Source organism: Lithobates pipiens, unplaced genomic scaffold (assembly GCF_037356315.1).
Source record: "Lithobates pipiens isolate NorthernLeopardFrog02 unplaced genomic scaffold, aLitPip1_a1.2 Scaffold_8, whole genome shotgun sequence".
In the NCBI taxonomy this organism is placed as follows: domain Eukaryota; kingdom Metazoa; phylum Chordata; class Amphibia; order Anura; family Ranidae; genus Lithobates; species Lithobates pipiens.
The window spans coordinates 663,943,608-663,967,466 of NW_027507903.1; the positions used below are offsets into that span (position 1 = coordinate 663,943,608).

Sequence of the window (23,859 nt, forward strand, 5' to 3'; positions counted from 1 at the left end):
CTGTGTCAGTAGTTTTTTTTTTATTACTTTTTTTATTTTAATTTTTTTACAATTTTTTTGTTATTTTTTTTTTACATTGCTTTCTTTTTTTTTTGGAGAGGGGGGAAGTGGATGGTGGATCAGTGTTTTTTTTTTTTTTTTTTTTTTTTACAATTTAAGTTTTAACTTTTAAATATTTATTAAAAAAATTTTATTATTATTATTATTATTATTTTTTTTTTTTATCAGCCCCATTGGGGGGGGGGGGGGCTTTGGTGAGATATCAGAGGTATAAACAGACCTTTTACATCTCCCCTTTGAGAGAGGGAAAGGGATTAAGGACACAGATTCCCCAGTCCCTTTCTCTGTAACCTCAGCTGCACTAAAGAAGAATGAACAGGAGACAGAGGCCCCTCCCCCTTTATAAACTGAAGCATCATAACACAGTTTACTCTGCATAGTTATGAATGGACAGTCAGTGACTCTGTACATTCAGAAAAGGAATGGAGTCGGTAAATGACGTATTTCCCGACTCCTTCCTCCACTCTCCACCATGACAGACATGGGACAGAGGGGGGCCTGAGGAGGACACGGAGGACCCAGGGGAGCATAGATGGGGACCCGGAAGAGGACACATTTGGGGACCAGAGCAGAACATGGAGGGGGGCCGGAGGAGGACACAGAGGGCCCAGGGAGCCGGAGGAGGATACATGGAACATTTGGGGGTTATCGGCACGGTGGTGGGGGAGTTACAAGCACAGATCTCCCTGTGTGGCTTTCAATAAAGCAGCTGAAAGCCGCGAGAGGAGGACAAGCGGCTGTCAGCTGCTTTATTGAAAGCCACACAGGGTGATCGGTGCTTGTAACTCCCCCACCACCATGCCGATCCTCTCTGAGACTGCAAAGGTATGGGATTAGGCATCGGGGCATTAGCACTAGTATCGGTATCGGTGCAACCCTACTATAAAGTACATACAATTATATAAGATCCTAGAACAAACCAGAATTTTTGTTACAAATACAACCAACTATGTGAGAAGGGAACCATTGACACCGATACAGTGATCAGTGCTAAAAATATACACTGTCACTGTCAGGAGTGCTGTTAGAAATCACAGGGCTCCATACAGCCTACCTGACAGGGCTCCCCCCCAGGGCCAAAAGTGACTGAGGTCCCTTTCTCTGCAACCTGAGCTTCGCAGATACATGAATAGGAAGAGCTCTGAGGCTTCATGCTTATTCACAAACTGAAGCATAGTAAATATCGTTTACAATGCTTTAGTGATGAATGGACACAGGAGTGATAATATATACTACAGTTAGTGTAATATATATAATACAGTGCAGAGTATGTAGTGTGTATAGTGCAGTGCAGAGTATATAATACAGTGTATTGAAGTGGTTAAGGGGAACCCTATGGCAGGATTAAGAAAAAAACTGCGTGGGACCCCCCCCAATCCGCACCAGGCCCTTTGGATCTGATAAAGATTTTAAGGAAAACTCCATGCTAAAAAAAAATAAAAAATGGCATGAGATCCCCCCAAAATCCATACCAGGTCCGTTGGGTCTGGTATAGATTTTAAGGGGGGAACTTCATGCCAAATTTTTCCTTTTTAAATGGCGTGGGGGTCCCCCCAAAAGTCCATACCAGACCCTTATCCAAGCATGCAGCCTGGCAGGCGAGGAGAGAATGGAACGAGCGCGTGCCCCCCCCCCCCCCCGAACCATACCAGGCCGCTTGCACTCAACATGGGGAGGGTGCTTTGGGGGTGCCCCCCCCCCCTCCAAAGCACCATGTAGCAGTAGTAGTTGCAAGTATCCCTATGTTGTGTGAGAGAAATATCCTGTTAATATGACAATTTTGTAAAAAACAAAACAAAAACAAAAATCCTAATTTTGCAAAGAATTGTGGGGGGAAAATATTACAACTTCAAAAAAACACACCATGCCTCTTACCAAATAACTTGGATTGACTCCATTATAAAAAGGGGTCATTTGGGGGATATTTTTACTTTACTGCCTTGTTAGGGGTCACTCTCATTCAATCTATTTCTTTTCCCCAGTTTCACTAGGTTGGTTGCTGTTCATTTTATCCCCCTCTGGCACTGACTTTGCACTACTGAGATAGATCACGTATACCTGGTTCAATTATACTAAGTTACCTATCTGCAGCCCATCAAAGTACCCGAGCACCTACTGTATCTGCAGCCCATGCCTCATAGAATATACGTTGGGGTGTTTGCTTTCTCAAATGGGGTAATTTTGTAGGTAATTCCACTGTCCTGGTGCACCAAGACCTGCAAAAGTGTGATAGGTTGTCAGGAAATTAGATTAATAATGTATGCCTCTAGAAAGCCTGAAGGTGCTCCCTGCATGTTGGGCCTCTGTATGTTGTCAGGCTGTGGAAAAGTCCCACACAAGGGGTATCACCATACTCAGGAGGAGAAGCAGAATGTATTTTGGGGTGTCATATGCTGTGTGTGAGAAATAACGTGTAAATATGACAATTCTGTGTAAAAAAAATATATATATAAATATAAAATAATATAAAATAATAATAATATAATATAAATATAATATAAAATCCAAGTAAAAAAAAATTAAAAAATAAATAAATAAATAAATCTAAATATATATATATTTTTTTTTTTTACTTGGATTTTATATTAGTAACATACCCCACTTGGTTTCTATACCATAGTCATGCAGGTCATCCACATTTACTATCTTTTCTCTGGAGCTACGAGGATCTGGTGGTTGGTTGCTTTTTTTCTCCCTTTTTCGGTGTATTTTTGGCACCAATTTTTTTTGTACACGTATGTATACATATATGTATTTAAGGGTTTTTTGTTTGTTTTTTACATACACTTTTATACATATTTTTCATTCTTGTCAACACCTCAGCTGTAGTTCTATTTATTTCATATATATTAATACACAGACACATTTTTCTCTAGCCATCACTTTGGAGGATATGTTGGACTGCCCTCCGTGCCCACCATTCCATCCTGTCCTGTTTGCACTGCCGGGCCCTCTTGAATCCTATACCCACGGTTCCTGGGTGAGACGTTTTTCTGAGGGCTACCATGAGCATGTTATGTCTTGCAGATTTCTAAGTAGGGGTCCCTTTTGGTTGATACCCAATGCCAGCATTAACAGAATAAATTTTTCATTTTTTTTTTTTGTGTCATACATTCCTAAACTATTTTACTTTATTTTTTTTTATAGATAATTTTATAACTTATAATTTATAATAATAATTTATATAATTTATAATTTATAATTTATAATTTATAATTTATAAAATATAATTTATAATAATTTATAATTTATAATTTTATATTTTATAGATAACTTTATAGATAATTGTGTGTGCATCAACCCCTTAGAAAGTAAACGTCATATCACGCAAATGCATCTGGTTATATAGATGCAAGTTCACACCAATCATGGACTCATTTTTGAAATGCTGTACTTGGCTACAGAATAAATATGTATATATTGATAAATCTGCTTGACAATTTGGTATTATGTTACTGTTGATCTGTTGGAAATTGTATTTACCAAAACATTTTTACATCATTGATTTTACAATTAGGTGAGTTGTGCCTCATATAAAGTCCCACGGGTAATTCATGCATAATTTTATATCTTTATACAACCCTTTGCTACATATATCCCGGCATGGAGGGGCTCAGTGAAGGTGGTGGTGAAGGTGTGGAGGTGTCGGATCGGGTCACACAGATCATAAAAGGAGATCCGCCCGGCCTCATAATCCAGATATATCCTGACTCTGTTACTGGAGAGATTGGTGGGTAAGTAGATCCGATTACTGTTGTGTAACAGATAATACTCATAATTAGACCTGACCAATCCCCAGGACTTGTTACTACATCCAATCCCTGAATCTATCCCTCTCCTCTCTATACTGGGGTAACACATCCCGACTCTCCATTCATGTGACCCCCCGACATCCACTTCCCAGTAATGTCTCCCTGAGGAGAAACTCCGACTGCTCATCACCTGAAGACACCGAAATCTCTCTGGTGTTTCTGTGAAAATGAACATATTTGACCTGAATACAGTTTTCCTGTCATCTGATATGTGTAGATAATTATGAGCTGTGTTTCCATCCAGTAATATGTCTGCAGCTCCCTGTATATAGAAGTATACATTTACCTCTGTTATTATATCAGATAAACCTGTGTGTAAGACCCCCGCCACATCCAGACCCCCTCCATCATGGAGGAGCTCCTCATGTCTCTCTCTGTCCTCATTATCTCCATCCTCAGTATCACACAAGTCACCTGTGTCTGATTCCTGTAAGACAGTCAGTGGATCCGTCACGTTACACAGCTCCTCAATGTGACGCAACTTCCTGGACAGCTCCTCCTTCTTTATTTCCAGATCCCGGATGTAGATGGAGATCCGCTCTGCCCTCCCGGAGATGTCCCTCAGGGCTCTCTTCTCCAGGTCTTCCAGACGTCTCCTGAGATCTCTAAACAGGGCAGTGACTCTCTCGGTGTCACCGGCGGCTTCTTCTTCTACTTTCCTCCTGTGTTCCTGCAGACTCTGGACTCTTTCCTCCGTCTTCTCTCTCTTTGTCAGAAGTTTCTGCAGAACATTCCTCAGTGTCTCCTTCTTCTTCTTAGAGGCCTCTTCCGGCATTTCCATCTTATGTCCTTTATGATCTCCAGTCACACAAAACTTACAGATACAGGTCTCATCCTCAGTGCAGTAATACTCCAGGATCTTCTTATGGACGGAGCATTTCCTGCTCTCCATGGACAAGGTGGGGTCACATAAGACGTGTTCTGGGGACTTTTTGTGGACTCTCAGGTGTTTATCACACAGAGAAACCTCACAGAGCAGACAGGATCTAACAGCAGGTACAGGAGAGTCCACACAGTAAGTACAGAAGACCCCAGACTCATCCCGATCTGGCTGAGGAGACAGGAAAGTCTCTGCTATGTTACGTAGTGTTATGTTCCTGTGCAGTGCAGGCCGATCCGGAAATTTCTCTCTGCATTCAGGACAGGAATATCCTCCAGACCCCTCCTGTGTATCCAGCACATGATCAATACAGACCCGGCAGAAGTTGTGACCACATCTCAGGTTTGCAGGATCGGTATAAATGTTCAGACAGACGGAACATTCCAACTCAGCTCTCAGATCACCAGACGCCATCGCTGACAGCAGAAGAGAAACTAACCTGAAAGTCTCTGACACCGGAGAGGAATGTGGATGGGGGAGGGGTGACGTCCTCCTACACAGGGTGAGGCTGAATGAGTAACATAGGACACGTAGATAAGAGTACAGATGGAGGAGGTTTTTTTCACAGTAGTAATGATAATAATACCTTTCAACATTAGAAGACAGAGAAAGAGGGAAAGACAAATATAGAGAAGAAACCGGGCACACTGCAGCCTGCTGCCACACTGCCACTGAAGACTGCACGAGTGTTATTACAGGCGGATGAGCTCTCTTCTCCAAAATGATATGTCAACGGGCTGAGGTACTGTCACTACATGTCTAGAAGACGAGGTTATTGACTGCGAAAGACACAGAACCCAAACAATGATACGTAATTTAGCATTACGGGAACTTACCTGAGTGGAGGGGTCTTATCCCATTGATAACTCTGGCACTAAAACAATGAAGGTACAGTGTGCCCGGAGATCTCTCTACCCAACGTTGCTGTCTTCCCAAAACTTGAGATCCTCTGTTACCACAACCACCATTAAGACACAGGCCGCATCTTCTGGGTGTATCCCAGTGTATCATTGGATATAAAAGTCAGACGTGAATATTACAAGATACGGTATGTGTCTATTCATCCAAGTGGACAAATGCTCATAGTTTAGAAGCTAAATTGTCTCTCAAACGCAAGTTCATTTCTCTCTACTAATAAAGGATCCTATAGGCTGGAGGCTGCAGATAAGGATGGATAACTGTTACCTCAAAAGGCATCACAAAATCCCTAAAGACCTGGAAGTTGCAAAAGTAACAAGGAGGAAGAGGTCTTTATACATTGAGGCTCCAACCTTTCCGCTATTGGTTTTCATTTTCTTAGATCACAAGGGATATGTTTCATCTATTATAGGATCACAAATATATAAGTCATAGGGAGACGGGAGTTAATTACACAACTAATGAGCTGCATGCGGATACAACATGGTATGCCCTGGCCTTATGGAACAGCCTAGGTACTGGCTAAACAGTTTTCCTGGTGCCTACATGGCAGCATACACATGGTTGGTTGCTCCGGCCCTTAAAGCGGGAGTCCGCCGGGACTCCGCGTTTTTTATTTTTTTTTAAAAGCCAGCAGCTACAAATACTGCAGCTGCTGACTTTTAAAATAGTGACACTTACCTGTCCAGCGCGCCCGCAATGTCGGCACCCGAAGCCGATCTCTCGATCGTCTCTCGGGTGCTGCCGCCGCCATCTTGGGTATGGGAATCAGGAAGTGGAGCCTTTCGGCTTCATTTCCCGGTTCCCTACTGCGCATGCGCGAGTCGCGCTGCACAATGAGGATGGACCCCGCTGCCTCTGGGATCTGTGTGTTTCCCAGCAGGCAGCGGGGGACTTTTGGAAAGGGGCGTAATCTACGCCCCTTTCCGCAGAGAGCTATCCAGGAAGTGGGTGCAGATACCTGTACTGTACAGGTACCTGCACCCCCCTCCCCCCTGAAAGGTGCCAATTGTGGCGCCGGAGGGAGGGAGGATTCCAATGAGCGGAAGGTCCACTTTAGGGTGGACCTCCGCTTTAACCAACGCACAAGACCACTTTAAATCTATAAAAGAAAGAGTCAGCCCCCCCCATATGTCATTCTTTTTTCTGTCCTCAAGCCTGCAGGATCATGGATCACCTGGAAACAGCCCTTACCACACCAATATATTGGTGCAACCATTACAGGTTCATGCTCTCCTGTACATGGAGACCCAGGACTTAGGCTGTTAAACAAGTATGGGAGTCCATTATTCTGTACATCTCTTTGAGGTTTTGTTTAAGGGACAGGGGATTTATTGCACATTCCTCCTTGACCTGCTGTAAAGTCGGCTACGCAAGTTCCCACCCTGGATGTCTATGCAGCCCTTGTCTGGTTCTTGCCTTTCTTTTTCCCTGCTCCAACCTCCTCCAGCAAGTCAGCAGCAGTTTCCCAGTTCTCGTATGGTTAATCATGGATGACCAGAAAAGTGTTCCTCTTTTGGGACTTTAAATGGGAAAAAGATTACTTAGGGAATTAATTCATATGTGGATTTATTTGGAGTAAACCACGTAGGAAAAGATTCAGTGAATGATACAGGTATAAAACGTACATAAATATGAATATACAAAAAAAAAAAACAGTACACAGGATGCAGCATACATCAAAGAAATGCAATACAATATGAGAGAATCACAATCATTAACTCCGCTAAACATGTAGGTTACATGTACGGAGGAAAAAACTACGCGTTTCGAGTAATCACCCTTCTTCAGGGGTACTGATTGGAAACAGCACAATATAAGTGTGTCATAGAGTATTGCTGGGGAGCATTCCTGCATCCACATGGATGTTGCATTAAGAACAATAAAAGACTGTCGGGGACAGCCAGGTGCCGATGATCCCAATGACTGCTACAACGAGTCGGGGGGGGACCCTCTGCTTCAAACCTGAGAGGACCCCAGGGGAGGGAGACAGAATTCTCCACAGAGGGCACCAGAACACCCGACAAGGTAGTGTAGATAGGCAAAAATGGGCCTCTGTACCCTGGGATTGTGTTATCGTGTTGGCCCAACCTGATGTTGGTTCAACGGTAATGGCTCCCCTTGACACGAAATATGGTGGTCTCAAGTGGGGGGAGGGGCAGGGGAAGAAATGAGAGAGATGTGGGGGATTTCTTAGGTAGAAGTCATAGGTGTATGGCTATGAACGTTGTGGTGACTGCTCAGCATGGCTGGATGCTGACGTATGGTTAATCAGGGCACGCCATACCTGCTCTATGCCATCTCCCTCCTTCTTGCTTGTCAGCAGCACCCTGCACGCCTCCTGGGGCTGGTTTATTGAATGCAGAGGCGGAGCCACGTCATGGAAGCATGCGCGGTAGCTTCATGAAGCCAGTGGCGGCCATCTTGGTACACCCAATTAGGCCCTGCATATATAAGTAACTTATGGGTTCATTATGGCGGCAGTATGTCCAAACATTGATAGATCAGGAAGCGGTAGTGCCAGTCCCGGGATCTGAAAAATTCTTAGGGATTTATTCCCAATCTTTTTGGTACCCAAAAAAGAGTCTGGAGGCCGGTTCTAGACCTAAAATGATTAAACAAATTTATCAACTTAGAACATTTCAAAATGGAATCCCTCAACACAGTAGCCCTAGCAGTACAACCAGAGGATTTGATGGTCTCTATAGACCTCAGAGATGCTTACCTACTCATACAAATCCATCATGTTTTCCATTCTTTTCTGTGGTTCAAAGTAAGGAAATATTGACAGCCCGCATAACCTTTACGAAGATGTTGATGGCAATTCTTGCTCAAGAGAAAGAGATACATGTTCTACATTATCTGGAGGATATACTGATCCTATCTTAAGACAAGGAAGGATTGGCTAATAAACTAAAAAGAGATCGTTTTTGCTGCACAGAAAATGACATACCTGGGGGCTTTATTCGATACCCCGAAAAGACCGGTATCACTCCCACCAGAGAAGATCCCTATGATCATAGGGAAAGTAGCAAGAGCACTGGTGAGCAGGACAATGTCAGCATCCGAATGTCTAATGCCCTGTACACGCGGTCGGACTTTCCGACGGAAAATGTGCGATCAGATCTTGTTGTCGGAAAATCCGATCATGTGTGGGCTCCATCTGACTTTTTCTGTCTGAATTTCCGACACCCAAAGTTTGAGAGTAGGATCTATAATTTTCTGACAACAAAATCCGATCGTTTAAATTCCGATCGCGCATAGACAATTCCGACTCACAAAGTGCCACACATGCTCAGAATAAATTACGAGACAAAAGCTATTGGCTACTGCCCTCTTTATAGTCCCGTTGTACATGTTCTATGTCACCGCGTTCTGAACGACTGGATTTTCTGACAACTTTGTGCGACCGTGTGTATACAAGTTTGGGCCAAAATCCGTCTGGAAAAAATCTGATTTTGTAGTCGGAATGTCTGACCGTGTGTACAAGGCATAAATCTCCTGGGATCCTTTTCCTCATGCATCCCAATGGTGAATTGGGCTCTGTATCTTTCAACTGGGTTTTCTCTCCCAGTGGAGGAAGAGATCCTTATCCCAGAGGATTCTAATTACGCTTTCAATGAAGTCCAGTCTGGGGTGGTGGACGAAACCTCCCAACCTGCTAAATCATTACCATCTTAGCCCCATCTCTTGGATCACTTTTAAATCAGACGCAAGTGGTTTGGGTTGAGGCACCCACTGCGAAGACCAGTTGGTCCTGGGAAGATGGCAGTTGAACACAGATGGCATAGCGTCCAACATTTTGGAACTATGGGCGGCCTTGATGGCACTGGGAATCTATTATGAGAGGCAGGTCCATCTTGCTACAAATGGACGACAAATCGGTAGCAGCCAAAACCATGGAGGGATGCACAGCAGGTCATTGTCCAGCGAAGTAGCTTTGATTTAATCTTGGGCCAAAATTAATCTCACCAATCTCAGAGCATCTTATATTCCAGCTCTCGAAAATCAACTGGCGGATCACCTATCAGCAGAGTTCACCTACAACAACGAATAGTCTTTGGACCAGAACGTTTTCTGGTGGATCTGCCACCAATGGGGCAGGCCTCAAATAGACCCTTTTGCATCACCACTCAATAGAAAAACATATCCTGCCTGAGAATTGGCGGGGGTGGATGCCCTAGTCCAGCCATGGGTTTTTCAAATGGGATATGCATTCCTTCCGATCCCTCTGATACTGAGATTTCTTCAACGCCTAACAGAAGAACAAGAAACCATCCTGGCAGTAATCCCTTTCTGGTGAAGGAGACCTTGGCTTACACTATTGACCAAGCTATCTCTTTGCAATCCCTTAACACTTCCGAACACACACAGCCTTCTGTCTCGGGGGAACATCTTCCATCCACATCCAGAGATCCTGGATTTGAGGGCCTGGAAATTGAGCAGAAGCTGGAAACATTGGGATGCTCCCACAAAGTAATCCAGATGCCGCTACAGGTCAGAAAGATGTCCACCAATAGCACCTACTACAAGATATGCCAAAAGTTCTCTGAATTTTCGGAAACCAACTAGTTCAGCCCGTTAAAGCCAGGTGTTTAGGAAATTCTCTATTTCTACAAAAAGGATTAGATTTAGGACTGGGACTTAGTTCCCTTAAGTTACAGGTCTCAGCTTTATCAGCCCTAACAGACACCAGATGGGCTCTAAACCCTCTGATAAAGAACTTTCTGAGGGCAGTCCTATGGTTAAGACCTCCAAAGTGGGATTTGCCTTTGATACTTAATACTCTAAGCCCTTGTACACACGGTTGGACATTCCGATGGAAAATGTCCGATCAGACCGTGTTGTTCGATAATCCGATTGTGTGCGGGCTCCATCGGACTGTTTCCGTTGAAATATCCGACGGACAAAGTTTTAGAGCTGGGCTATAAAACTTTCCGACAACATTATCCGATCGGACTTTGACCGATTCTGTGTAGATAATTCCGATCAGACAAAGTGCCACGCATGCTCAGATCAAATTCCTAGACCACAGCTATTGGCTACTAGCCTGAACGTAGTCCTATCATAACGAAATAACGTCATCACGTTACGTGACTTCTTTTGTCCCTGGGGTTGACTCTGAGTTTTAACCTCTGAGCCTGATGGAGGAACCTCTCACAGTGGGCTCCGTTAGAAAAAAAACCTTCAGAGATTGGGGCCCCCTTGAATGGGGGATGCGCAGTTTTGGGCCTGTAAAGCACCCTGCCAGGAATATGGCTGTAAAAAACAAATACTCCTAGAGTCCAGCTCTCTAAAAAGAGAAGCGTTACAGGTAAAACCTTGTTTCTTCGAACACGAGGCCCGGGTACCATCCAATTTGGCCTAGAAAAGACACTTTGAATGGATCCAGTTGCATAGCTGGCCCCAGTAAGGAATATTCCAGCGGAGCTCAGCACAGCACATCTTTACTTGTGACCAACACCTAAGACACTGGTAAAAAAACTGAGGTACCTCCAGTAGGGGGAGGGGTTATATGGGGGATTGAACTTCCTGTCTAGGGCGTGCCAGTGTCCAGTCACCTAGTGATACCCTATAACCCATCAGTAATTACTGAGTCTCTGTGTCCCGTGATGTACGTGAAAGAAATATAACTTTTAAAGTGGCCTTTCTAATTGCCATCACCTCTGGCCAAAGAGTCTCATAAAATCCAAGCTATAGGGGCTCAAGATCCCTACATTACTTTCTTCCCGGAAAGGGTGGCTCTGCAACCAATACACCAGGTTGTCCCTAAAGTCCTCTCTGTATACCGTCTTAACCAGTAATGTGTTCTCCCAGCCATCGAGGAAGACCCAGCAACTTTAAAATTACACGAGATGGACTTGGCAAGGACTCTCCAGTGTTACTGTGGAGATGTGACCCTATGTCACAGGTGCATATTTTGGCTGGAATACTAATTGCACACCTGTGGGCCGGGTTTATAAACGTCCCAGGAAAGGAGTCAGTGCTCAGACTTAGAGACAGCTCCGCCCGGCAGACAGGAAGTCTGGCCTAGGAGGCCAGGAGGGTTCCAGTAGGAGACGGCTCCAGGAGAAAGAGACAGGAGGTCTCGGAGTCTAAGACTGCAGGTGGCAGACTGTGTGTACGTCTGAAGCAGGCAGGTGTAGCCTGTGACCAAAGCAGCACAAAGCTGACAGTGAGTAAGCCAGGGGGCTATTGTTTGTTTATATAGTGATGGTGGAACCCCCTGCAAGGGAAGATTAATGTTTGTTTGAACTTTTTTGTTTCCTTTAAATAAAAGTGGGCTGCCATGCTCTAAAACGCAGTCTGGAGTGGCACGTTTTTGGAAAACTGCATCCACCACTTGAACCTAATCACCCCGGATCCTCACATTACATTGAGCTAACGCAGCCTTTTCGCAAAGATGAATGCCTTTTTATGATCCCTAAGCGCACAAGAAGGGAACAACTTTGGCAGGTTGGATTGTATGTCTCGTTGAGAGAACGCATTGTGCTAATGGCCTCCCGGTTCCAAAAACAATCAATGCTCACTTGACGCGGGAAATGGCCTCTTCTTGGGCAGCTTTAGTAGGAGTCTCTCCAGAAATTATCTGCTGTGCGGCAAGTTGGTCATCTTTTACCACCTTCATAACACACTATAGCCTGGATCCTGCCGTGCTTTCTTCTCGTGACTCTGAGAAAAAAGATTTGCAGCTGTCTGCTTTGTAATCGAAATTAAACAACATTTTTTTTTTTTTTGCAGCAACCTGCCCTGTGAGCGGGTTATTTACCATGTGTATGCTGTCATGAAGGCGCCAGGAAAATGGAAAATTGAACACCGTATTTATCGGCGTATAACACGCACTTTTTTCCCCGTTAAAGCAGGGGAAAATTGTGGGTTCGTGTTATACGCCGATCCCCCCAAATTCTGAGCCTCTGGGCAGCTTTTAGCCGCCTTCGGCTCTTCAAGGCGACTTTCGGCCGCCTTCGGCTATTATGGGTGTCTTTCGGCCATCTTCGGCTGTTCTCGGCAACTTTCGGCCGCCTTCGGCCGTTCTCGGCAGCTTTCGGCAGCCTTCGGCTCTTCTCGGCAGCTTTAGGCCACCTTCGGACGTTCTCGGCAGCTTTTGGTCGCCTTCGGCTCTTCTCGGCGGCCGAAAGCTGCCGAGAATGGCCGAAGGCAGCAGAAAGCTGGCGAGAAGAGCCGACGGCCCGCTGAGAACTACCGCACGCCGCCGCAATACACATCCGGCTCTGTATCTCGGCGGCGGCATTTAAAAAAAAAAAAAAAAAAAAATAGCAAATAAAATAGACAAGGCTGCAATGGTGGACAAGGCTGCATAAGGCTGCAATGGTGGACAAGGCTGCATAAGGCTGCAATGGTGGACAAGGCTGCATAAGGCTGCAATGTTGGACAAGGCTGCAATGGTGGACAAGGCTGCATAAGACTGCAATGGTGGACAAGGCTGCATAAGACTGCAATGGTGGACAAGGCTGCAAAAGGCTGCAATGGTGGACAAGGCTGCATAAGACTGCAATGGTGGACAAGGCTGCATAAGACTGCAATGGTGGACAAGGCTGCAATGGTGGACAAGGCTGCAGATGACACTGATGGGCATATAAATGTAAGTTTTTTTTTTCCCCTTAAACTTCCCTCCTAAAAGTTTTTTTCCTTAAAATTCCCTCCTAAACTTGGGGTGCACGTTATACGCCGGCGCGTGTTATACGCCGATAAATACGGTACTTACATTTCCATAATTTTCCTCTCCTGGTGACTATCCACTCCAGCATACGCCCTCCCTTTTCTATAATCCTTAATGTTTGAGACTAGTTACAAGCATGACGTATGAGAGGGCTGACTATTTCTTTTAAAACGTTAAAGTGAGCCTGTGGGTTGCTTGGGGGGGGGGGGGGTGGTGCAACCAACCATGTGTTTGCTTTCATGGATGGGCACCAGGAAAGGAAAATTATGGAAAGGTAAGTATTTGATTTTCTATTTTATGGATCCTGCCTCATGACAGTCATGTGGTTTTAGGACTTGAATGGGATATTTGCCTGCGATTAGGATGGTTCATCTAACTCCAACCCAGCCATCAAGACTTGCTTGTCCATATAACCTTTGGCCACTTTAAAAATAATTCTCCCAACAGCAGGCGAAATACCACCTCCAAAATGGAAAATTGTTATCAAATACTTACCGTAATTTTCCTTTCCTGGCCCATCCTCAAGGCAGCACACAATGGGTTAACACCTTCTCTAGAGCCCCACAGGACCACCTCTTCCTAGCTATATAAAAGACAACCCCTGCCCCAACATAAGTGTTCAATAACCTAGCCTGCAGCAGGCCACTAGGGAGGGAGTCCTGTGCTGACGTGGGGATGGCCCGCCTCACGTCAGCACACAAAGGGATATACAATAGCTAAATACATGGGTGGGAGAGAACAAATGAAAAAAAAAGACACTGACAATCAAAGAAAAGCTGCTAAAGCCAAAAAGAATCTCTATTGTCCCATACTTGCTGACCACACATTTAGTTTGTAAGGTTAAATGAAGGCCGCGCAAGACCTTCAAGCTAGCCATCTTACATATATCTTCCAAGCAATCCTGGCATAACTGCCACCAGAGGATGACTCTTGAGGATCTGATGGCTAAATGAAAAGATAATCCACTTTCCTCTTTTGACCAAGTACACCGTTAGTAACTTGGCCATGTGTAAGGAACTGAAGTCTTCCTGCTGTGCACTCAGTGACTCTTGTGTGAAAACTCAGAGGGACTACGTTCCAGTTTTGCTGGAAGCTGGATACTTTAAAATGGAATTTTGGAGATAGACGTAGTATCACAATTTTCATTGTATTGCACAATGGCCACCTTTTCACTCTCCTCTTCACTATCCCTTTGCTCACTTTTTATTTATTTATTTTATTTGTGTTGTGTGAGTCATGTTTGTCACTTCACGTTTGATGAGTAGGGTGTCGGTCCTCGGACCAATCCTGAAAGTCTTGTGGGAGGGTGGACATAGGCCTTTTGGCTTGGTCCAACCTCCATTGGAGGGCCTACCTTCGGGGAAGCCCCATAGTACCAAGTACCTAGGAGGTTCTGTTTTGGCAGTCCTCCCGGGGAAAGGAGCTTGTCTGGCTTCGGCTAGATGACCACTGATGAGTCTGGTACCTCAGTCCCTGTCTGGAGCCTAACGCCCCGGGGGATCAGGGTATGGTCCTTCCTAGTGGAGGACGTCAGACACCCGTCTGCACTTTTTAGTGTGTCACTCTTTATGTGTGTGCACTTTTTTTATGCACAGTTTTTTGGGTGTGTTTTGCACGCCATGGGCTTTTTCAATCGAAAAAAATCAAAATTTTTGGTAAAAAAAAAAAAAAAAAGAAAAGACACCAAAGGCCCCTTGCAGGAAAGTGTTGCAATCTTCAACCTCCTTCTCTCTGAAGTAGTTGCTCTCAGCCCTTGTACACACGGTCGGACATTCCGACGGAAAATGTCTGATCGGACCGTGTTGTCGGATAATCCGACCATGTGTGGGCTCCATCGGACTGTTTCCGTTGGAATATCCGACGGACAAAGTTTTAGAGCTGGGCTATAAAACTTTCCGACAACATGATCCGATCGGACTTTGTTCGATTGTGTGTAGAGAATTGCGATCGGACAAAGTGCCACGCGTGCTCGGATCAAATTCCTAGACCAAAGCTATTGGCTACTAGCCTGAACGTAGTCCCGTCCTAACGAAATAACGCCAGCACGTTGCGTACAATCGGATTTTCCGACAACTTTGTCCGACCGTGTGTATGCAACACAAGTTTCGGACAAAATCCGTCGAACAGAATCCGACGGATTTTGTTGTCGGAATGTCCGACCGTGTGTACAAGGGCTCAGAAGAACTAGTTTTACTGTGAGGTAATTCAATGGAAATGAAACCATTGGAGCAAAAGGTTCTTTCAGATCCAAGCATAAGCCCCACCGAGGGAACAAGGATTTCCTTCAAAGTCATCTATAGATTGTTGCCTCCAAGAAGCATCCGGTCATTGGCTTTTCCAGCCATCTGCAGCCTGTGAAAGATAAGAAAATAAGATAAGATTATTATTTTATTGTCTTTGAAACAAAGCATAATGAAATGTCTTCATATAAAACACTCACATTATATATATAAGGTAGAGATCTGTACCTTAAATGGAGTTGTATGCAAGATCAATCTCTACCGCTGACTGTAAAATGTCCAGGCTACTGACAAACTAAACAAACTTTCATATCTGCTCATATGCAGCATTCATGGATGATCTTCTGGTCACCGAGGTCTGAACAACCCCAGATTAGAATTCCTGCACCTCTAGTTTAGCCTGTTCCATAGCCAGGCTATTAAAAGTAGTCTCATTAGATTGGCGTCAGAGTCGGCTCTCTAATTAGGCAAATTAGGCGATTGCCTAAGGCCCCGCAGTCTCAGGGGCCTCACAATCGACTAATTTGCAGTTGTCCAGGTCTCATCCCATTCTGGTGGCAGCAAGTGCGGGAAGCGGGACAGTAGAGGCCTCTAGGTGGCGCAGTGGCTGGATGACAGACCCGGCTCCAAGGCATGAGGGCGGCATGTCCATATGGGACCCGCACTTTAGCTTATTTCTTGTGCCACTCACCAGACCTCTCCTCCGCACCTGCCTCCTATTTGGTTCTGGAGTCGGAGCGGGGGGGGGGTTGCTGAAAAACTATCCAGCTGGATAGTCCCATGAGTGTGAAGAGGGAGGAACTCTTATGCTGCTGAACAGAGGAAAGGTGAGTGCCCATGCGGCGCAGCATTCCCTGTGTGCCTGAATAGGAGGAGCGGTGGGGAGATTGCACATAGTGGAACTGATTTTTCCATATTACTCCATACAGCCGCTGAATATCTGCGGGGAGGAGACGTGATCATTTGATCATTCAGCGGTTGCATGGAGGAATATGGAAAAATCAATTCTACTATCTATGTGCAGTCTCCCCACCACTCCTCCTATCTAACGTCTTCTGCATCCCCCGTATTCTCTGGCCCCTCCTTGTGCTCCCCGGCTCTGCCCCTCCTTGTGCTCCCTGGCTCCGCCCCTCTGTGCGCTCCCTGGCTCTGCCCCTCCTGCTCTCCAGCCCCTCCGTGGGCTCCCTGGCTCTGCCCCTCCTTGTACTCCCTTTATCCGCGTATCCTGCTCTTCAGCCCCTCCTTTTGCTCCCTGGCTCCGCCCATCCTGCTCTCCAGCCCATTCTTGTCCTCCCTGGCTCCACCCCCATTTCTCCAGCACCCCCTGCTCTCCAATTCTTTCTGCCTCCCCTCTCAAGCTCCCCCTCAGCACTCTCCACCCCCCACCCTTAGCACTTTCTGGCCCCCAGCACTCTCCACCCTACACCCCCAGCACTCTCTGGCCCCCAGCACTCTCCACCCCACAACCCCTAGCTCTCGTTTGCCCCCAGCACTCTCTGGCCCCCACCCCCAGCACTTTCTGGCCCCCAGCACTCTCCACCCCCACCCCCAGGATTCTCTGTCCCCAGCACCCTCCAGCCCCCACCCCCCAGCACTCTGCGGTCCCCACCCCCCAGCACTCTCCAGCTCCTCCCCGCTCTTTGTCCCCCCAGGGGCTGCAGACAGGGACAGATCTCTCTCGCCCCCTTTCCCTCACCCCCCTCTTTCTCACCTCCCCCTCTCTCTCTCTTACCCCCTCTCTCTTTCTCTCCCTCCCCCCCCCTCTCTCTCTTACCCCCTCTCCCTCCCTCCCCCTCTCTCTCTCTTACCCCCTCTCCCTACACTCCTCTCTCTCTTACCCCTTCCCATCCCTCTCTCCCTTCCTTCCCTGCCTCTCTCCCTTCCCTCCCTCTCTCCCTTCCCTCCCCTCCCTCTCTCCTTACCTTCTATCTCTTCTCTCCCTCTCTCGCTCCCTTCTCTCCCTCCCTCCCTTCTCTCCCTCTCTCCCTTCTCTCCCTCTTTCCCTTCCGTCCGCCCCCTCCTTTCTCCCTTCATTCCCTCCCTCTCTCCCATCCTTCCCTCCCTCTCTCCCTCCCTCCCTCCCCTCCCTCTCTCCCTCCCCTCCCTCCCCCTCACTTCCCTCCCTCTCTCCCCCCCTTCCCTCCATCTCTCCTCCCTTCCCTCCATCTCTCCTCCCTTCCCTCCCTCTCTCCTCCCTTCCTCTCTCTTACCTTCCCTCCCTCTCTCTCTCTCCTTTCCCTTCCTTCCCTCCCTCTCTCCCTCCCTCTCCCCCTCCCTCTGCCTCTCTCCCCCTCCCCCTCCCTCTCCCCCCCGTCCCTCTCTCCTCCCTTTCTCTCTTCTCCCTTCCCTCAATCTCTTCTCCCTTCCTTCCCTCTCTCTCTCCCTTCCTTCCCTCTCTCCTTCCCTTTCTTCCCTCCCTCTCTCCTCCCCTCTCTCTCTCCCCCCTTCCTCCTCCCTTCCCTCTCTCCCTTCTCCCTTCCCTCTCTCCCCCTCCCTCTCTTCTCTCTCTCCCCCTCCCTCTCTTCTCTCTCTCCCCCTCCCTCTCTCCTCCCTCCCCCTCTCCTCCCTTCCCTCTCTTCCCTTCCCTTCCCTCTCTCCCTTCCCTCTCTCCCTTGCCTCTCTCCCTTCCCTCCCTCTCTCCCTTCCCTTCCCTCTCTCCCTTCCCTACCTCTCTCCTCCCTTCCCTCTCTCTCTCTCCCTTCCCTCCCTCTCTCCTCCCTTCCCTCCCTCTCTCCTCCCTTCTCTCCCTCTCTCCCTTCCCTCCCTCTATCCTCCCTTCCCTCCTTCTCTCCTCCCTTCCCTCCCTCTCTCTCCCCCCTCTTCTCTTATCTCTCCACCTCTCTCTCCCCTTTTGCACACCCTTTCTCTACCTCTCTCTCTCCTCCCTCTCTCTCTCCTCCCTCCCCTCCTCTCTTCTCTCCACCTCTCTCTCCCCCTTTTGTGCATTCTTTCTCTACCCCTCTCTCACCCCCTCTCTCCCTCCCTCTCAGTCACCCACTCTCCCCCCCCTCTCTCTCCCCTCCTCTCTGTCTCCCTTCCCCTCTCTTGCTCCCGCTGTGCTGGGATCCCCCCACTCTACTTCCTCTGCGGATGTTGAATGACTTAGTGACATCCCCTCCCCATTCTCCCAAATTTTTAGAGGCGTTGCCACCTTGCTGGGCCCCAGGTGTTTTAATGGCTGCATATATCTGATGGGTGCGTTGGGTGCCCTGGAAGTGGTGCAGATGAACTGTGCATCTTTTTGCAGCCATTTTTATTGCTTGAATTTTCTTCCCATTATGGTCGTGATTGGGGCCTCATGTGTAAGTTTCGCCTAAGGCCTCACAAATCCTAGAGCCGCCTCTGATTGGGATGCTGTCACTGACCTTGCCATAAAAGATTTAATTTGACCAGCAACAGGTTTGGTGGTGCTGATGACATCTGGGGGAGCAGTGAAAGCCTGGGCCTTCTTAGTAGGTGGAAAGGACTTGTATGGCATAGACATGGGCGCCGTCAATAAATTCGTTTTGTTCTGTTCCGTTACGGTTCGTATTAAAATTAAATTCATACTTCGTATTTCGTGTCCGAAATTCCGTTTCGTTTCATACGAAATACGAATTGTCGTTAGGTTCGTTAATTTGTATGAACGTTTGTTACGATTAATTTAAAGGCAAAAATATACCTCAATATGACAGTCGATGCTGATGGAAGTTTGGTTTTTATCCAAAATATGAAATTCCGTTGAAGAATTTCCTATCCGAAATATGAATTTTCATTAGATGAGAAAGAGAGAAGCGGATTGTCTGCCATGCACCGCTGGTCCAGTTTTCGCCTGCTCCTCCTGGGGCTGCTTATTATGAGGGGCTCCCACCATGCCTGTGCTGTGCTGACTTCATCCTGGGGCTGTACCTCTGCTGTGCATATTATGAGGGGCTCCCACCATCCCTGTGCTGTGCTGACTTCCTCCTGGGGCTGTGCCTCTGCTGCGCTCATTATGAGGGGCTCCCACCATCCCTGTGCTATGCTGACTTCCTCCTGGGGCTGCTTATTATGAGGGGCTCCCACCATCCCTGTGCTGTGCTGACTTCCTCCTGGGGCTGTACCTCTGCTGTGCTTATAATGAGGGGCTCCCACCATCCCTGTGCTATGCTGACTTCCTCCTGGGGCTGCTTATTATGAGGGGCTCCCACCATCCCTGTGCTATGCTGACTTCCTCCTGGGGCTGCTTATTATGAGGGGCTCCCACCATCCCTGTGCTATGCTGGCTTCCTCCTGGAGCTGCTTATTATGAGGGGCTCCCACCATCCCTGTGCTATGCTGACTTCCTCCTGGGGCTGCTTATTATGAGGGGCTCCCACCATCCCTGTGCTATGCTGACTTCGTCCTGGGGCTGCTTATTATGAGGGGCTCCCACCATCCCTGTGCTATGCTGGCTTCCTCCTGGAGCTGCTTATTATGAAGGGCTCCCACCATCCCTGTGCTATGCTGACTTCCTCCTGGGGCTGTACCTCTGCTGTGCATATTATGAGGGGCTCTCACCATCCCTGTGCTGTGCTGACTTCCTCCTGGGGCTGTACCTCTGCTGTGCTCATTATGATGGTTTCCACCATTCTTGTGCTATGCTGACTTACTCCTGGCGCTGCTTATTATGAGGGGCTCCCACCATCCCTGTGCTATGCTGACTTCCTCCTGGGGCTGCTTATTATGAGGGGCTTCCACCATCCCTGTGCTATGCTGACTTCCTCCTGAGGCTGATTATTATGAGGGGCTCCCACCATCCCTGTGCTATGCTGGCTTCCTCCTGGGGATGATTATTATGAGGGGCTCCCACCATCCCTGTGCTATGCTGACTTCCTCCTGGAGCTGTACCTCTGCTGTGCATATTATGAGGGGTTTCCACCATTCCTGTGCTGTACTGACATACTGAGCACAGCAGGGGTACAGCCCCAGGAGGAAGTCAGCACTGCACAGGGATGGTGGGAGCCCCTCATAATAAGCAGCCCCAGGAGGAAGTCAGCACAGCACAGGGATGGTGGGAGCCCCTCACAATATGCACAGCAGAGGTACAGCCCCAGGAGGAAGTCAGCACAGCACAGGGATGGTGGGAGCCCCTCATAATAAGCAGCCCCAGGAGGAAGTCAGCATAGCATAGGGATGGGGGGAGCCCCTCATAATAAGCAGCCCCAGGAGGAAGTCAGCATAGCACAGGGATGGTGGGAGCCCCTCATAATGAGCACAGCAGAGGTACAGCCCCAGGAGGAAGTCAGCATAGCACAGGGATGGTGGGAGCCCCTCATAATATGCACAGCAGAGGTATAGCCCCAGGAGGAAGTCAGCATAGCACAGGGATGGTGGGAGCCCCTCATAATAAGCAACCCCAGGAGGAAGTCAGCACAGCACAGGGATGGTGGGAGCCCCTCATAATAAGCATAATGACTGAGTCGTCGATGCGACGACAACTGATCCGAAATCCAAAATTCGTAAACAAAAGTTTGTATTGCATACAGAATTCGGACGCATGGCAATTCGTATTTTGGATCCTCCCGAACGTACAAATTTGGGGAAATTCGTACGAATTTGAGATTCGTACGAAACGAATCACACATGTCTAGTATGGCATGGACTTGTTCTGTCCATATTTTCATGGCACTGTGAACCTATATTGTATGACGGAGCCTTTGCATTGGTATCCTTTTGCAAATATCAGAAGCTGTGTGTTCAGTGGTGTCTCCCTGAGAACTACTGCTGGAAAGCCCCCATAGAGCCAATATTAGTTTGAGGCACTTGTTGAAAAATATTCTGCATAACCAAACCAATAGTTGATTTAGATTTCCTGGCAAGAAGACCAACATTCACTGGATGTAAGTGGTTCTCTGCACAGATAAAAGTTTCTTTGCAAAATGTAACAGGAAATGACTTTTGGTGTCCCCTCGGCAGGCAATGTAGGCTACTAATGTCTTGTTTCAATCAACTTTACTCAGGCCCCCTTGAAGAAGATCCTCAAAGGCTTGCAATGCTAGAAAAGGCTTCCTTGCATTCAAGATGATTGAGAAGTCTGCATTCCACCATGCTCCAATGTATAAGAAAAAGTGTTGCGCTAAAGATTGAAAATAAATGTGTACAGATCCAAAGTGGTATCTGTCTCGTGTATAACCTGTGTGAGTATGGAATTAACAACATACAACCCAGATAATAATTAAACCGTTTCCACGTACAGTCTTTCCCAAAAGGACAATCAGAAGTCCCCCTTAGTGTAATAAAAAGATGAGAATATCCTCCAATCCTCCGATATATAGTATATACACCCTTGTGTGAAGACCGCCACCTAAGACAGATGTAGGCTTACCGAACGCCTCTGACCCAAGCGAACATACCCCCGAAGGGTCAAATAGGCTTTTGATCCAAGATGACTGTAGAACACTCAAGCCGACAAAGGCTGGAGCTTGGAAATGAATGATGAAAAACTCTTCCAAAGCCAAATCACACAAAACCAATATCCTTCGATCAAAGAACAGGTCACACTTCCCAGGAAGAACATACGGGATAAAGGAATGGGGCCAAATAGCGTAATTCCATAAAACAATTCAATTTATTAAAAGAATTATCAAACTTACATTCAAGGAGTTGATTAAGCGCTTTCACATAAAAATGGCAGCAGTGGAGTCCTCTTGACGCGTTTCGTCTCCTTAGACGTCGTCTGGGGTGTCCCTCCACCATGCTCCAATGGCCTTGCACCTGATTCTTCAGCCTGTGGGCTCCCCAGCCCCACAGACTGGCATGTAGCTTCGGAATCATCCTGTCTCCTGGGCTGAGAGGCATGCCCCGAAGAAGCACAGTGGCGATGTCCAAAATTCCAGTTCTTGATGAATTTGTATAGGCACAAAGATTTTCTGATCCATGGATATCCCAGCTCATAGACTAAAGAATGCAAATTGAAACACCCTCATGTGCCACTTGGACCAAGGGCTTTGCCAATTCTGTAAAAGCTAGACACTTGAACTGGAAGTTACTTCTGGCCACTGTAAATTTGTAATACACAGTAGGATGTCCAGTAATAGCAGAACGCTGAATGTATTTGTAATCCATAGGCACGGTTACCCGGTGTGGTTGCCACTGGTGACAGCGCATAGCGAACAGTTCCTGAATTCCATGATTGGTACAGGTGTCCTTCCTAGCACGGTTGGGGCGACTGTGTAAGCAGGAGCAATAAGTGACTGCAGCTCTTGCTGGTTGATATGGACAACAACACTTGTTATAGCAGGCAGAGCACACAAGTCCTTCCCCTGAGTTCAATCCTCAATGGTGATGGAACAAAGCACAGTTCCCCAGCTCGGTCAATCTTGTTTGCTAGGGGCAACGACTAGCAGGTTACCCGTTAACAGGTGATCCGGTAACAAGCCCTCAAATGTAGCGGTACCCTCGTAGGGGCTTCTAAGTGATGTGGCCCACCTGTTACCCTGCCCAACCCGACATTCACTTCCAGACACTCCAAGACAATGAAAAGTCTGTTAGCTTTGTTCTTGTGTTTTTATTGAGGGATTAGAATTTGGATTGGGTTAAGGAATTTATGGGATGCCTAGAAAGATAGGTTTAACTTGAGACAACTTAGACACACTCCTCCTGCACAACTCTTGCTGCAGACTATGCCTCCTTCTCTCGCCAGCACAATTCTTCAGGTGCAGCTAGCACATGGTTAGGCCTTACATTGGTTTCAGCCAGGCCTCCGTAGAAATGCCTTATTACAGGCAGGGACGGCGGGCCCCTATAGTGTGACAATTGAAAGTTCTGGAGCTGCCCTCTTTGGTGCACTACTGCTCCCGGTCAGTCCTTTTCAGGCCCTGCCAACCCTCCTGGCTGCAGCTGCCTGACTTACTCGGCCATGACACCACAGTCCTCACTGGCTCTACACCCATTTCAGATTGTATCGCCCCAATCTGCTCAGGCATGCCTCCCCAGCGTTCCTGGCTGTGTGTCACTCACTGACTACAGGTGGATCCCTTCTGGAGATTTGCCCAGCAATATTCTTCACTGTCCTCTCCTGCTCCTGTTCAGGACACCCCTTTGGTTTGTTTGGGGTTCCTGTTCAGCTCCGAGCCCCAGGCCCAAGGTTACACCCCCCCCCCCAGACTGGGGAGCTTCCTCCAAGGCCCTGGCAGCCTAATACTCCATCTCCCAGTTTTTCCATCCAACAACTCCTTTCCAGCTGGGCAGCCCCTTCAAGGAGGCCTGCCCCCTGCCAATCCCAGTTGGGGATTGGTCAGAGCTCTCTGAATTACCCCAAACAGCTCC

At 47.4% G+C, this 23,859-nt stretch overlaps 1 protein-coding gene across 1 annotated transcript; it reads right to left on the reverse strand.

The window, feature by feature from the left end:
* Positions 1-3,500: 3,500 nt before the first annotated feature.
* On the reverse strand, positions 3,501-5,205 carry LOC143961854 (nuclear factor 7, ovary-like). The gene has a single exon (XM_077471190.1). It carries the CDS (start codon positions 5,164-5,166, stop codon positions 3,625-3,627), a length of 1,542 nt encoding a protein of 513 aa, XP_077327316.1. The 5' UTR covers positions 5,167-5,205; the 3' UTR covers positions 3,501-3,624.
* Positions 5,206-23,859: the final 18,654 nt, after the last annotated feature.